General features: G+C 44.0%; 1 protein-coding gene across 9 annotated transcripts in view; it reads right to left on the reverse strand.

Annotated features, from left to right (window-relative positions):
* Positions 1-12,970, reverse strand: part of LOC117430755 (disks large homolog 3-like) — a 56,737-nt gene extending 43,767 nt beyond the window's left edge. For 3 of the 9 annotated variants that reach the window (XM_034902791.2, XM_034902789.2, XM_034902788.2), the window contains exons 1-4: positions 12,483-12,967; positions 11,046-11,177; positions 5,191-5,303; positions 2,178-2,318 (exon numbers count right to left, since the gene is read on the reverse strand). In XM_034902791.2, coding sequence (XP_034758682.1) covers positions 2,178-2,318; positions 5,191-5,303; positions 11,046-11,177; positions 12,483-12,498 — 402 coding nt within the window. In that variant the 5' untranslated portion in view covers positions 12,499-12,967. Of the gene's footprint in view, positions 1-2,177; positions 2,319-5,190; positions 5,304-11,045; positions 11,178-12,482 lie in introns of all 9 variants that reach the window. The other 6 variants (XM_034902796.2, XM_034902795.2, XM_034902793.2 and 3 more) reach the window with 5 other exon arrangements.
* Between the last annotated feature and the right edge of the window lie 1,514 nt (positions 12,971-14,484).

Below are 14,484 nucleotides of genomic sequence, written 5' to 3' on the forward strand. Positions count from 1 at the left end.
CAGCACTCAGCTCTCAGAGCTGCACAGTCCCGCAGCTGCAATCACAGGGAAAACAAAAGGGCCGCGCTGCAGCTCCTATTAATAGGATGGGTGGCAGCAAGCAGCTGCTCCAGCAGGCAGCACACAGCCGGCTGACAGAATAATGATAGAGAGAGAGAGAGAGAGAGAGAGAGAGAGAGAGAGACTGAGGCAGGGGAAGGAAAGGACTGGAAAGAAGGATTATGACAGGGGGAAAGGGAGACTGCAGGGAAACATAGAGAAGGAAGAGAGGAGGTAGAGAAGCCTTTAAAGAAGAAGGGTGAATAAATGGGAGTGAGGGAATGGTGAGGAAGGAAATGGAGAGGCACGGCTACTTCGATTGGGATACAGTAAGATAGAGATGTACAGTAAAAGGATTTGCTCAAATAGTTTGGTGATGTAGGCAGGGAGATAGTGCCGGTCGTAACGCTCTGTTAAATTTGTCAGTGAACCCCTTCACCTCCAGCCTAATGAGGAGAGACACTCAAACCACAGAGAACACTGCGAGCCCTGTGAGCATGTGGTTATGCAGGGGGAGGGAGGTGGTTTCCATAGCAACCTAAGCCAGGCTGAGCGTGCTCAGTGTCCGTTTCAGTTCTGACTCTCTGCGAGCCTGTCAGTGTGGCTGCTAGGGATCTCCTACACTGAAGAGAGATTTCACTGGGTTACGCTGAGAGAGCAGGGCAGCCACAGCACTCCGATCCTGGCAGATCTCTGCAGAGAAGCAGGGTTTCATCTGCTGATGAGAGTGTTGTACCGTCTGTTTGATGGCATGTTAAAATGTAATGGCATAGGTTAACGTGTTTAAGGTCAGCAGTAGCCCTTAGTGTTAACCCCGGTCAGTTAGTCTGACTCCATTAGTGAATAAAAGGTCAAGTCTGAAAACAAGATGATTGATCTTTGTAATTTTATCCTGGAGAAATATCTGCCCAGGATTACACTGATACAAACCAAATTGCACCAGCGGGTAAAGACTCATGGGTGAACACAGTGCTCCCTAGTGGGGAGTCAGTGTACTGCAGCAGAAACAATACCACTGAAACATCCAAATGAAAGCAAAAGGGAAAGACATCAATTGCAGACAATCCTCTACAGCAGCTACTCCCCCAATACAACACATGTGGCACCTATAATATTGCACAACGGGGGCAGCGCTGTGTAAGCAGCACTCAGCAGCTGCCCAGGCTCTTTGGCAACCCAGACAGGTCGTGCCTAGAGCCGAGGGGGTTAGAGACCCTTTGCAGGTGTCCAATTCTCAGTTTCCCCGAGTCTGATCCGCTTGACAAAGCCATTACACAAGTCACTGGGTTCAGGAGTCAATAACACTGTTGCTGAGAAGCTGTCCGAGGGCATTCCTGCTGAGTAACACAGAGGTACTGCAGGACAAACTGCAGAATCAGATTGACAAGACACCTCATCAATCATCAGAGGGAGAGAGAGGGGAGAGAGACAGAGATCCCCCAACTGGAACGGAAATGCTTCATCTCTCTCTCTCTCTCTATCTGGACACCAATCCACCACCACCACCACCACCACACACAAACTCATCCACATCAGACAGTAAAATAAGAGGCAGGGGGTGCCAGTTAACGTGCAGTTAACTTGAAAAACTGCAGAATGCAGAATGGCTGAAAAGTGACCTCAATTTAAGGTTTAAACTATTGCAGCTTTTATTATAAGCTGTATGTACACCTCCACAAACACGCACTGTGTTTCTAGATGGTGCTTGGGGGTCTATGAACTCTTTAAGGACCAATGACAAGCACACCCTCCAAAGAAATACTACCAGCACCTTGCATTGTGATGTTGCTAGTCTACAATATAAGATATGGGGTGGGGGTGGAGGACATCAATCAATCCAGGTTGAATGTAATAATTTTGCACCTTGTTTTCTCAGGGTAACACAGCAGTGGCGTTACCTGAGATAAGAGATGGCGTTTTCTGATTGATTTCCGATTCCCCTCCACACTAATGAAAGACGAGGCTGGTTTCATATCTGGGATGAAACCTTGCACTACTAAAGACATGAAACTAACTGTAAGAGTATCCAGGATAAAGAGTGTTAATACGAGCTGGTGAAGGTCTGTCCCTTTCAGTGTAGTCTGAGCTCCTGCCTTTCCCCAGCGCCCGTGAACGGTGAGCTCCTGATCCCCACTGACCTTGGGAATCTCCACGCGAGAGTGGGCCACCAGGCCGCACACCCGCTCCACTTTCTGTGAGCTCCTCCTTGCGGTCACCCAAACTCGAGCTGGCTCTTCACCACCCTCCAATCCAGGCTCCTGGCAAACTGGGGCCATTCTCTGAAACACACAGTACAGCACAATCTCTATGATCGAAGCAGATTAATACAAAACAATACCGTGCAACTCTCACCAACACATCCTGTCTTTGCCGACACGTTGTGTCTAATTCCCGTTCAGTCTCACTTACGAATGTGCCGCAGTGCTCTGAGGTAACCAGTTCCAGGGTTTCTTATAATGGGCATGGCATGCTCACCAGTGGGTTTCCTAATGCAGTGCTGTGGCCAGAAGGAGGCGCAATGTGCATTAGGCAGTGTTTTATGGGCATCAGGGATTATGTTAGAACAACACAATCTCCTCCTCCTCCCTGATCATCAAGGCCACAAAATAAAAAAAGACAGCAATTAAAAACCTGGCAAGCGTGAAGAGCTTTGATAAACAGGAATCCGTCTCTGTTACTACAGCTATCTGGCATCGAGGAGCATTGCAAACTGAATGGGATTTACTGCTGCTTGATTCAGAAAAGCTCCAAACCCAATCTGATGTGATTTACTGCTGCCTGCCCGGCACAGCCATATCCCAAACAGGGGCCTGACGGTTGTACTAGAGCAATGGAAGCTGCCTTTCTTTGCCTTTTTAGCTAATGCCTGGAGTTCCTGTTCTTCAATAGAGCCCCCTGATGGGGAATGGGGAGAGGGGGTATGCAGAACAGGTCCCTGACCCTGTGTAGACTCTCCCACAGCTTGGGTTTCTAACTACTCCTCATGCTCTTGATGGATTTCATTGTCTATTAGGGTAAGTTTCGTTTCTGAGAGCGGGGACCGCACTGAAATAATAATATGAGTTTCTGTGAGTTGGGTGTTGAGATCGAGGTAATGATTTATCCCATGAGCTGTGCTGTGTTGACTGACAGGGGACAGCAGCCCGGTGCTATTAAATATTTTTTCTTTTGAGCCCATTAAGATAAATCAATCGGTTCTGCGCTGAGTGGTCTGTGTAAGTAATCTCGTCTTCTCTTCGTCCCTGACTGTGAACCACTGCTAACACCTGGGTAAAACTATCTGTAGTGGGAAGGAGAGCGGCTAGCAACTGCCGAAAAATGAACAGGAAGATTATCCTAAAGGTGGTCTAATTTTCTTGTCACCTCTGGAGATTTGGATTCAAATCTCGCTCAGGTAACAAATGGCATGGGTTTGGTGTGGGAACATTACAGAGCCAATAAGGTCACAGTCAGGCCTAGACTGAGGTGTGCTCGTGAATGTGTTGGATGAAGCTTGCCCTGCATTTGCATGACTAGCCAAACGATGAGGGGCCTAAGATGGGGAGAGGAGAAGAGACATCAGAGAGCCTCCAGCCATCTCTACTGCCTGTCAGTGCAGCTGCTTCAGGGCCAGCTGCAGGACTGCTTGTTTCCACTGAACTACGGCACAGGCAGCTTTCGAAACACCCCCCCCATTGATGAAGATTGATCCTTGCGTGTTCATTCTCCTGAGCCAGCCATCCAGCCTGCCAGCCCCCAAGTTTATTCAGCTCTCTGAGCTCTGAGAGACCGCAATCACTCATGGAGGCCTGTGTCAGGACTGAAGCACCAACCAAGCTGCTCGGCAGAAGTCCAAGGAGGGCAATTAGGCAACGAAACGTTCTTCCCATTGTGCCAGCTCATGCTATTATAAAGCTTTACTGCGGACCTTAACACAGCAGAGCTTCATCTTCCTTTTATCAGGGCTTGATCTGTCGCGCTGCCTTTTCATTAGTGACCTGCGCTCGGCCTGACAGCTACCCTGAGCGACAGCTGTGCCAGGTATGTGCCAACAGTTGTTCAGGGCAGGACACTGCCAGATTCCCCCACTACAAAGATAAACCAGGCCTGTCCTGATTCAACTTACAATGAGTGTCCCGCATTCATGCGCTTCAGTTTAATTCAATGTTAAGCAACTCCCTGAACATTTAAACTAAACTCATGAGCCCAGTATGACATTACTTTTCATAATGGCTTGAACAGTTCATTTGAGTGCAATATGTATCACTTACTGCTGGGGAAGTGCTTTAAGAGGGTCAGAGACCAAGGCGCTGTCTGTTGTGATAGAGAGCCAGGCTCCGTCAGCCATCCTAGCCTAACCTTGGTGGCAGTAGCTGCTGCCAGCTGTGCCACTGTATGAGGTCACTTCCAGTGCAACGCTGATGCAAACTTCATTAGATTGCCTAGTATCAACGTGAAATCACTACAGCTAATAATATTTTTAAAAAAGTGACATTATATATATGTATCACATGGAAGCAAGACCCCATTTGTGAAAACTTGTAGGGGATGGAATATTAGCCAGCAGCAATCTCAACAGACCTCGCTCTCAGTCCAGTCCTATTCGGTCATTAGTTCCCTCTTTTTCTGCTGCTCTGCGCCAAATGATAGAACGCGCAGGCTCATTCGATTGAATTCCAATCCTATACTCTGGTGACTGCACGCCTGGAATCATAATGAGCCCTTTGCTGGACGCTTTCACAAAATGTGCTCTGAACAGCGCCTGCAAGGCAGGTTTTGTTAGATACATTTAGCTTTCTTAAGCAGGGCCTCTGCAGAGTGAGCCGTCCCAACTCAGGGTTAGGGCCCTGCTCTCCGCGGCTAGCTATCTGCAATAAACAGGCAGGGATTGAAATTGGTATTGGAATCTAAATCTGGACTTTCAGAATCACCCTGGTTGAGGTTTATTATTTAGATTTTATCCAATGTCCATCCCTATATCATACATTCAGATGAGGCACCGTATTACAGAAACACAGACATGTGGTCGGGCCAGAGCAGAGTTAGAAAGAGCTCAAATTCCAGCTTATTTTAATAACCCCCAGACCTGGCCCACTGTTACCAGTACCCGAGCTGGTGTGAGGGGTGTTCCTGTCTAAGCCTGTGCAGACAGAGCTTCAATGGATATCATACCTCCCATCTTTCATCTCCCCCTCCCGATTCTCCTGTCCGCTCCCCAGTTTCAGGCTCCTGGTCCTCCGCACGGCTGTTCAGCCTCAGTGTGACCTCATAGCATTCCTGGATGTCTGGAGAGAGAGAGTGAAACTCAACTTTTAGATCAGGCACCAAACTCCCGAATCACATGAGTTTCAATCCAGTCTTTTTTTTTTTTTTTAAATTGGTTTTAAACTTGCTAGTCTGAATGCATTGCTGTTCATTTTGTATTATTCAGAAGTATCAATGTTGTTAATCTTTGTGACAAGGAGTGGTGGGGAAGGTTTCTAGTGCCATCTGTACTCTGTAAAAATAAACTATAAAATCATCTTATAAAGATTTCAAAACACCCCAGAACTGTGCTTACCTGGGCATCAGGAATTAAACAAGGCAAAGAGAATACAAACAAGGAACTGACCCCTAGAGAGAATGATGTAACCTGGCTTCTTAATATTGCAATACAGGACTGCTATTTATTTAGCTGATCTAACCCTTAGAAATACTCAGTGTATTACAATGTATTATATAAGGGAGCTGTAACATTTGATACAGTCCATGGCTTCCTGTGTTCGATGTGCTGAATCTCACTGCACAGATTCACGAGTCACCATTTGTAATATTAATTAAACCCAAAATAAATGAGATCCCAGTTCTGGAGATACTATCATGCAAACCACAACTAGGAACACTGGGAATGAAGTAATTCCATCCTCCCTCATATCTGAACCACACACTGTGAAACACAAAGCTTGTTTGGCAATTGAAGCCCTGTCTCCTGGGGATTGGCAGGGGGTAAATACCTAGTGGATAGAGTCTGGATTGCAACACACCAGGGCAGAAGAGCATTTCATTCAATCAGTATGCTCTGTACATTTGGGCTGAAAGAACAATGGCCATATATCTCATCTTAACCCACAGCTTTGAATTGTGGGAGCTGTAGTTCTGAGCTGGCACTGTTTTCCAGTAGAGATGGATCATGGCTCCATGCTCTTCACATCTTCTTGTGTTTTCTGATCTCTTGCTCCATCTGCTGGTCTGAATTGAAGATTCTATTTATATTTTGCATCACAGATAGAGCAAACCTTTTGCATCACTCCTTCCTGAAACTACAATTTTCAAAAATAAATCAAAATAAATTAGAATTAAAATGAGGACGCCAGGTGAAGCAATGTCTCTCCATTAAAGAGATATTTGAGATATATTCTGCCTGGATATTGAATAAGCAACACTAACCTGCATCCCAGTCACTCTGCACATTGCCCATTAGGCCACACCTCAACCAAGTCAGGGCCACGCTGCCTCCCAGTCCCTTAGTTCTAACCACTGAGACACACTGCTGTCCATTCCCTTAGTTCTAACCACTGGGACACACTGCTGTCCAGTCCCTTAGTTCTCACCACTGAGACACACTGCTGTCACATTACCTTATTTCACATTACACATTATCCATTACACATTACCAGTGGGACACATTACCGCCCAGTCCCTCAGCCCTCATCATCAGACCCCACTGCTCCTGCCCGCTGTGAGACCTGTTGACCACACACCCCATGACATCTCTCTGATGTCATCAGCAGCTCCACAGTCTGCACACAGAGGTCCCTTGTCTTGCAGTAACAGCTCAAGGGATTAAAAAAAAAAAAGATTTGGGCTTGCGTAAGAAATTTGCGTTTGTGTTTCATCAGCGAACACTTTCAGTGAACTGGATATAAAGGAATGAAGCATTTAGAGGAGAGGAAGCTGTGTTAATCCCATTGCTGCAGCATGGCAGGACAGTGACTCATCCTGTTGTGTGTGTGTGAGCGTACAGTGTGTGTGTGTGTGTGTGTGTGTGTGTGTGTGAGCGTACAGTGTGTGTGTGTGTGTGTTTGTGTGTGTGTGTGTGTGTGTGTGGGGGTGACTATATGCTGTCCCCTAACGAGATCCATCTGCCCCCTAAGCACTCACCAGCACCCCCGCACTCTTACAGAACCAAAAATGCAATGAGACCACATCATTTCAACAGACGTGCCGGTATTACCAGTCCAGTAGGACAAAGTCCATTGAAATACAGTATAGAAAGTTAAGGTCAAGAGTCTTTTAAAAGCTCGAAACAAACCACTTTCTAATCTCAAGCATATTTAAAAACATGCCAAACCACAGTAACCTATGTTAAAAAATTCCTAAACTGTGACAGTGAAGTCTGCCAAACGTATTTACCCAGGGAAATCACTTATCAAACTTACTTTGCTTAAAAGTGCTTAAAAACAGCCTTACCATTGAAGCTGGATTCTACTGCCCTGAGCCTGTATGCCATTCCCTTATTCTGGGGGCTTGGTGACTGGCTTCAGCACTTGACAGTTTTATTTGACTGGCCTCCCAACTTGCTGACTTTTACTTCACTAGTTCCAGCTGAGTAAAACTTCCCGTTGTCAGGGCAGTGTGTCAGTGTGACAGTGAAATCAGCACAGAATTATCTCATTTCCCCAGGCGGAGGGTCCGTCGGTGACTGTCTCTCATTGTGACACTGCTAATATCTTCATTCATCTAATCTCCTCTGTGTGTGTGTGTGTGTGTGTGTTGCTAACACAAAGACACTAAAGATCTCACTATGACAGTCACAAATGAATGGGGGCTATGTACACGGAAATGTTAAGGTTATTTATAGGAAATGTGCTTTAAATAACTTCTCTCCAACAGAAGCACTGATGTGACACTTTATAGTACTGCTTTGGGTGTGGTAAATGTTTGATCGTTTTTTTGTAACACTGACCTACAGACTTTTAGGTTTCTGCCACCAGTTGTGTAAATATGTGGTTAGTTTTGTATAAAAGATATAGCTGTGTTGTGAAAACAATGGTCTCTCATTCGATACAGGATACGTAAATACATGTTATACACTATGAGCCCTAGATTGCATTGAGCAGTACAGACACACAAACAGATAAAAAGGAAGACGTACATATAGATTCATAGATCAGTAAAGAATGAATTGAACTGCTTGTGAACTCTCTGTCTGTTTGGTTAAGAGGGAGGACCAGGGTGTTGTTTTACGTCACTGAAGCACTCAGCCGCCCCCAAACAAGTGTGAACAAAAGGATGAGTCGGCGATGAAGGAGACCTTTGTTCCAGATTACTCAATCATGCATGCAGTGTTGCAGAGTCCAGCCTGACTAGCCCTGTGCCCTCTTCTCTGCGGGACTGAGACTCCCACTGGAGACAGGACAGTCCAGCTGCACTGTGAAGACAGACGAGTCTGCACCACAGCACTGATGTGACACTGTTAAAGCCTCTATTACTGTCTCTCATCTGCACCGCAATTGTGAAAGATAGCACCACCAACACCACAAGAGGGCAATCGGGTACCTTCTGTCCCACACTTCCAACAGCAACGCTGTTCCCTGACGTGGCCCAACACCACATGGCACGGCTACAGTGTGAGGCGGGACGGTGCTTCCAGACCCCCCTCCTGGGAGAGGGGGTGCAGCAGCTCCTGTCCCACAGCCAGCTCCAACTCCTCTCCGGTAGTATCCCCCCAACACGTTATCCAAACGCATTCCTGCACTGATATCCATGGTGTCTGTGCAATGCTGGGAATGGAATTTTCCAGTCACCTCTGCCCTGGCATTATAAGAAAGGGGTAGCCGTGCCTGAATTCACCTTTCACCAGTTCAACACCCAACACACAGCAAGCAAGGCCACACACACGCATAAAAACATTACAAAATCCAATGAGAGCGGGTTCAGATTACATCGCATCGCAGCTAGTCTGGTTTACCCTGGCGTAAGACAATCCACGTCATGCTATTCCCAATTAAATTCCACACAGGAATCCCTTTTTCCCTCTGCCTGGGAGTGAATCATGGCGTTGTGAGGTGCACCAGTGCATCACAGAACAACAATATTGCAGCTTAATAAACTCAAACTAGAAGCGCAATAACAAACTCCCCTGAGAGGTCTCCAATCTGCTGAGGCAGCAATACCAATGAGAGCTGCTACAGACTCCCTTCACCTACACAAAGATCAGCTCGAGGTTACACACAGAGAGGGGGAGCCACGCGGACAGGAATGCACTGCTAAACCTGGGAGCACTTAAGATTAAGGGTCTGTTATGACATGCTGGTAACCCTGATAGGAATGCCAGCAGTGTCCAACATTGTTAGTCAAGCTGGGTCTGTGTTCAATACACTTTTCATCGGTTCCTGGTTAAAAAGTAATTCTTAAAAAGCTGGCTAGTCAACTTTATGAACATTGTTTGCTTGCTATAAACATACCGTTGACATCCTAATTAGGGCTGTACTAAAAAAAATGCATTTCTCTTTTTGATTTCTTTGCTGCAGTTACAACATTTGGCCACCTAGTAGCACTGCATACAATGATTTATTTTTATTTTTTACTCTAACATGTAAAATTACTTTTTTTTTTTTTTTTTTTTAAGTTTTTAAGGTTAGACAACTAGAAATAAACACCCCATATATTTAATTACTGGTCTTCAAGGTACAGTCAGGTTGTTTATTATAATTTCAGAACTTGGAAGATGCTTTCCCCCCCCATAAATTGGAGTTAAACAGCTTACAGGGTTTATAATGTGCTGGGTCATTCTTGAGCTATTAGAATTGTATTTATAATGGGCTTTTAAAAACGTTGACCTGTTTAAAAAACAAATTGAGTATTCCAGTTCAGTACGGATGGTTCGTTGCATGGAAACACATAAGTATCCCACTGAATACTACAGAAAACTATACATTACTCTTGTCTAGTTGATAGATCCAGCCTCAGTTTCTACATATCAGGGAGAAGCCCATAAAACTGTGTTTCAATGCATGATTATTGCTCAACACTGGCTGCTGAATTATCTGCAGGGAAGCGAATCAGTGATCATTTATATTAGTCATTAAAAATGCATGAGCAAGATAGTTTCACTTATCGTTGTTTTTATCGGGATGTTGATTATGTAAGTGAAAGCCCTTTTGAAACAGTAACTGATATGGTTATTACTCGAACGGATGACAATGAAGCCTTATGAATATTTTGGATAACGAATGGATGACGGGGGTTTTGCATTAAGTGTGTTCGTTCTTTGTGAGGGACACTTTTATCTAAAGAACCGCTGAGAACGTTACTTTTGCTGGGCTTTGCAGATTTTGAAATGAGCTCAAAGTTCCCCTTATAAAAAAAGTGCAATAAAGCTCAGTGAAAGCATGGTAAAGCATTGTACAGCCCGGAGAGGTAGGGTTAGGGTTAGGGTTAGGGTTAGGGTTAGGGGTAGGGTTAAGCTCAGTGAAAGCATGGTAAAGCATTGTACAGCCCGGAGAGGTAGGGTTAGGGGTAGGGTTAAGCTCAGTGAAAGCATGGTAAAGCATTGTACAGCCCGGAGAGGTAGGGTTAGGGTTAGGGTTAGGGGTAGGGTTAAGCTCAGTGAAAGCATGGTAAAGCATTGTACAGCCCGGAGAAGTAGGGTAAAGCATATTTCAAAGCATGGCAAACCATAGTAACCTTTCTTAAATGCACAGTATAACAATGGGAAACCATGGCAAAACTGCAAAATTACTGCGGTCAACGTTTATTAGGGTCCCCCACAAAGTACTTACACAATATTTGGCATGTTTGTCACCCCCGAGTTGCAGAACAGCTACAGTTGTGGTCAAATGAAACAGCCAAGGTGGACACTGGCTTACTCCAAACTTCCAGTTTAAAAAAACAAGTACAAGATCAAGCCTTGGCTGTTTATTTTGGGGATGTGAATTCAGTTTCTCATTCTTTCTGCGGCTTGGTGTTCTGGGTCAGGCACCCTCAGGATGTGAGTCGATGTAATGTGAAAGACAGCAGTGTACACATGGGGAGCGCTGTCTTACCCAGCAAGGCACGGAACAGCTGGCTCCCAAAGATGCTGGACACTTTGGCCACGTTTGCTTTCAAGGTCTGCTCCTCTGGGCTGGTCAGGCTGGACTGGTACTGACCCAGCAAATCCACTGCCCTCTGCATGTCTGGAGAGGGAACACAAAGAAAGCTGTGTGAAACTTACAGGAAACTTTTAAATCTCAGTACCAAATAACAAAACAAAACAATCGCTGTGACAACAATAACTGGGGTTTCTGGGGTCTCAAAGCAAGGGCCCTTCGTGCTCCGAGATCGTCTGTCTGTCACACTACGGTGAACACGACTACTGCCTGGAGTTTGCATCAATCTTCACCAAGCTTGTTTCATACACGCCTAGCCTCCTAAAGACTTTTCATATTGCATGTGGCTATAACCTGGTGCAATGTCACGCAGTGTTAGAAGCAGTTCAGTAATTGCACAGCTTTCATAGTTTTTGTTATTTTTTTAAAATTATCTGCAGCACCTTAATTACAATAGATTCCTATGGTAAGTCAAGTGGACAAGCGTTTCAGACAGTGCCACCCCCAGTGCGAAGACGGGTAAGAGGGAGGGGCAGGGATATATCGGACAGGTCACTGGCCTTCCTTGCTTTGACCTTGTTCCAAGGGGACAAGCAAGTTGAAATTGAACAAGGGCCTCTCTGATAAACATTGAACGTTTCTGGAGAACGTGATATACTATATTAGGAAGAAAGAGAAAACACAAAAAAACCCGTTATTTTGCTGTGGTGAGTGGGGGGTTCGTCATATTGGTAAAATTGCGTATATTTGAGTTATTTCCTCGCCATCACCGGGTATTTTTCCCTTGGAATCCAGCCATTACGTCGCTGTTATCCAGGCACGCCGTATAGCCCCTCCCGTCACTCGGGTGTTGTGCACCCAGGCAAAGTCCGCTCGCTTGCAGGTGCTGCGGTTCTGTGCTCAAACCCCTCCCGGATTTGTCAATTACTTTTACACCTTCTCATGGCTCGTATCCAGACGCTCCGAGAGGCAAAGCCTTCCAAGAAAAGAAAAAAGACTTCCTGTTTCCCCTGGGGATTTCGAACGGAAAATTTGGCTTAGAAAAACATACTATGATAGAGAAATACCCTAAAAACCGAAAGCCTACGAAGTCTTCTGTGCATAATTGTGTGTTTGTCTTAACTGTAACACTCCGCACCTTTTATTAACGCACTTCATTTGCTTTAGAGAAACAGGTGTCTCTCTCGAGCCCAGGATGCCCAAGACGCTTATTTTCTTGGAATTTTCGTGTTGACAAAATAAACAAGAACCTCCACAACAGTAAAGTCTTGTGACAAATCGATTACAGTAAATAGAATATTAGTCCATAACAACTAGGCATGTATAACAACCCATACAGTATTTATAAAGACATTGGGAAATAAACAAACAACACGTCTCATATTCACTTACCGTATTTATGAACCATTGCAGTCTGGTTTGAAGAACTATTTCACTCCTCACGCGCTGTCTATTCCAACATACATTCATCAAACTATATATTTTTATTCCGTATAATTTTTATAAGAAAACAGAATCCTTTACTCCAATTCAATCCCCCGGCTCATCGTCTCGATTGGTGTTAGAATTGCGAGCGACTTGTTTTTTTTTATTTAAAAAACATAATAATAATATAAAACTTTCCAAAAGTTTATAGTCGACGTTATTTTCATTAACGGATCCGTTACCAGTCTGTGAAGAAACTGCAACGCAGCTCACCGAATAATATCGCTCTATTATGAACAAAATAAGTAAAAATGTTTTTGTGTGTCCGCGGAGTCCCTCCTCCTACAATATGACTTTTTATGATTAAGTTGAAACTGGATGTCTGTTTCAGTTTGCGGGTAACGAGGGGGTGGGTAGCTCCACCAATCGCCTCCACACGCACATGCAGTACCTCACAGTGACCACGTGGCCTCGAAAGCAGCACACACCAGAGAAAACGTTATCAGCCATTCACAAATCCCACTGCCTTGCCAGAAACTGAGACCCAGGCACTGAAGTTAAAACACCTTTAACTGCAAAGGGGAATCAATGGGTTCAGTTGGAGTTTTGGCACATCAGCACTTTATTGAAATAAGTCAAAATCTTTTAGGTTAAAAAAATATTAATAATAAATAAGTAAATCTAAGCTACTTAAATTGTGTTTACAACATGGATTCCTGGAAATATATGCATTGTAGTTATTGTATTCTTGAATATGAAACATGCCAGGTGCAAGTCTTCCACTGTCTGCAGTGTGAATCACTGCAGCGAAGGTCTGAGGACCAAAATATATAGACATCAAATCATGGCAGTTTGGGTTATCTAGTGGCACATTAGTATCTAAATAATAACAATGCAGACATTTCCTTTATAAATGTCAGAAAGATGCAGGAACCCTGAGCCAATGAAATCCAAACAGCTTCCCAACTCTCTTCACACGACATACACCTTTAATAATACACCAACACCCTTACAAATAGAGCAAACATGTACACATTCTGCTAACTTTGTGAAAAAGATAGATCAGATCAAATCCAGTGAAGATTTAACACACCCACTCACAGCAGTATGAAACTACAAATATTTACATTCATTTCAAACTGTCCCCCTGCACAGGAAGATAGATGGTCTAGTCCAGGGTATCCCAGTCCTGGTCCCAGGGACCCTCTGTGTCTGCTGGTTTTCATTCCAGCTGAGTTATCAATTACTGAATTGAACTCTTAATTGAACTATTCATTAGCTTAATTAGACCTTGTACTTGTTTTCAGCTTTAAAACAACTCTCAAATGTTTTACTTGATTCATACTTTGATTAAAACAAACAAAAAGTTTTGGGCAGGGAAAATGTCTTCAAGACAAGGCACGTTTTTTCACTTACTGTACTCTGTTCATCCTAAAATATAGAGTCATATTTACTATTTACAGACCGTTTAGTCTTTAATTAACTATTTTAGGAAAGAGGTAAACACCTGTTAATGTTACAAACCTACAGCAGTACCAGAACTATTAAGTGATATATTTCAAGTCCTCTTCAGCACTCTCAATGCGTTTTGTAACATTATGTTTTTCTCCTTTCACAACATAGGAGAATTAAAAAATGGGAGGCCACGTTTTGAAAATCGGGCCTATATATTTGAAGGAAGTCTGCAGAGCTACAAACCCCTCACATCCACAAGGGGAATTCAATTCTGCTAAGAAATACATAATAATAATAATAACAACCAGGTATTGTTTTCATTATTTTTATTAGACATTATTTACATTTACTTCATAACTGCCTGCATTTCAAATTCATTTCACCAGAATCTAGAAAATATTTATTCAAAACATTATTATTTAATACAAAAATACCAGGTACTTCTATAATGTATGAAAATAACAGGGTTACTGGTCAACAAAAAAAACAGGGCTATGTATTTGTTGGAGTAAAA

The sequence above is a fragment of the Acipenser ruthenus genome, chromosome 26 (genome assembly GCF_902713425.1).
Source record: "Acipenser ruthenus chromosome 26, fAciRut3.2 maternal haplotype, whole genome shotgun sequence".
NCBI lineage: Eukaryota > Metazoa > Chordata > Actinopteri > Acipenseriformes > Acipenseridae > Acipenser > Acipenser ruthenus.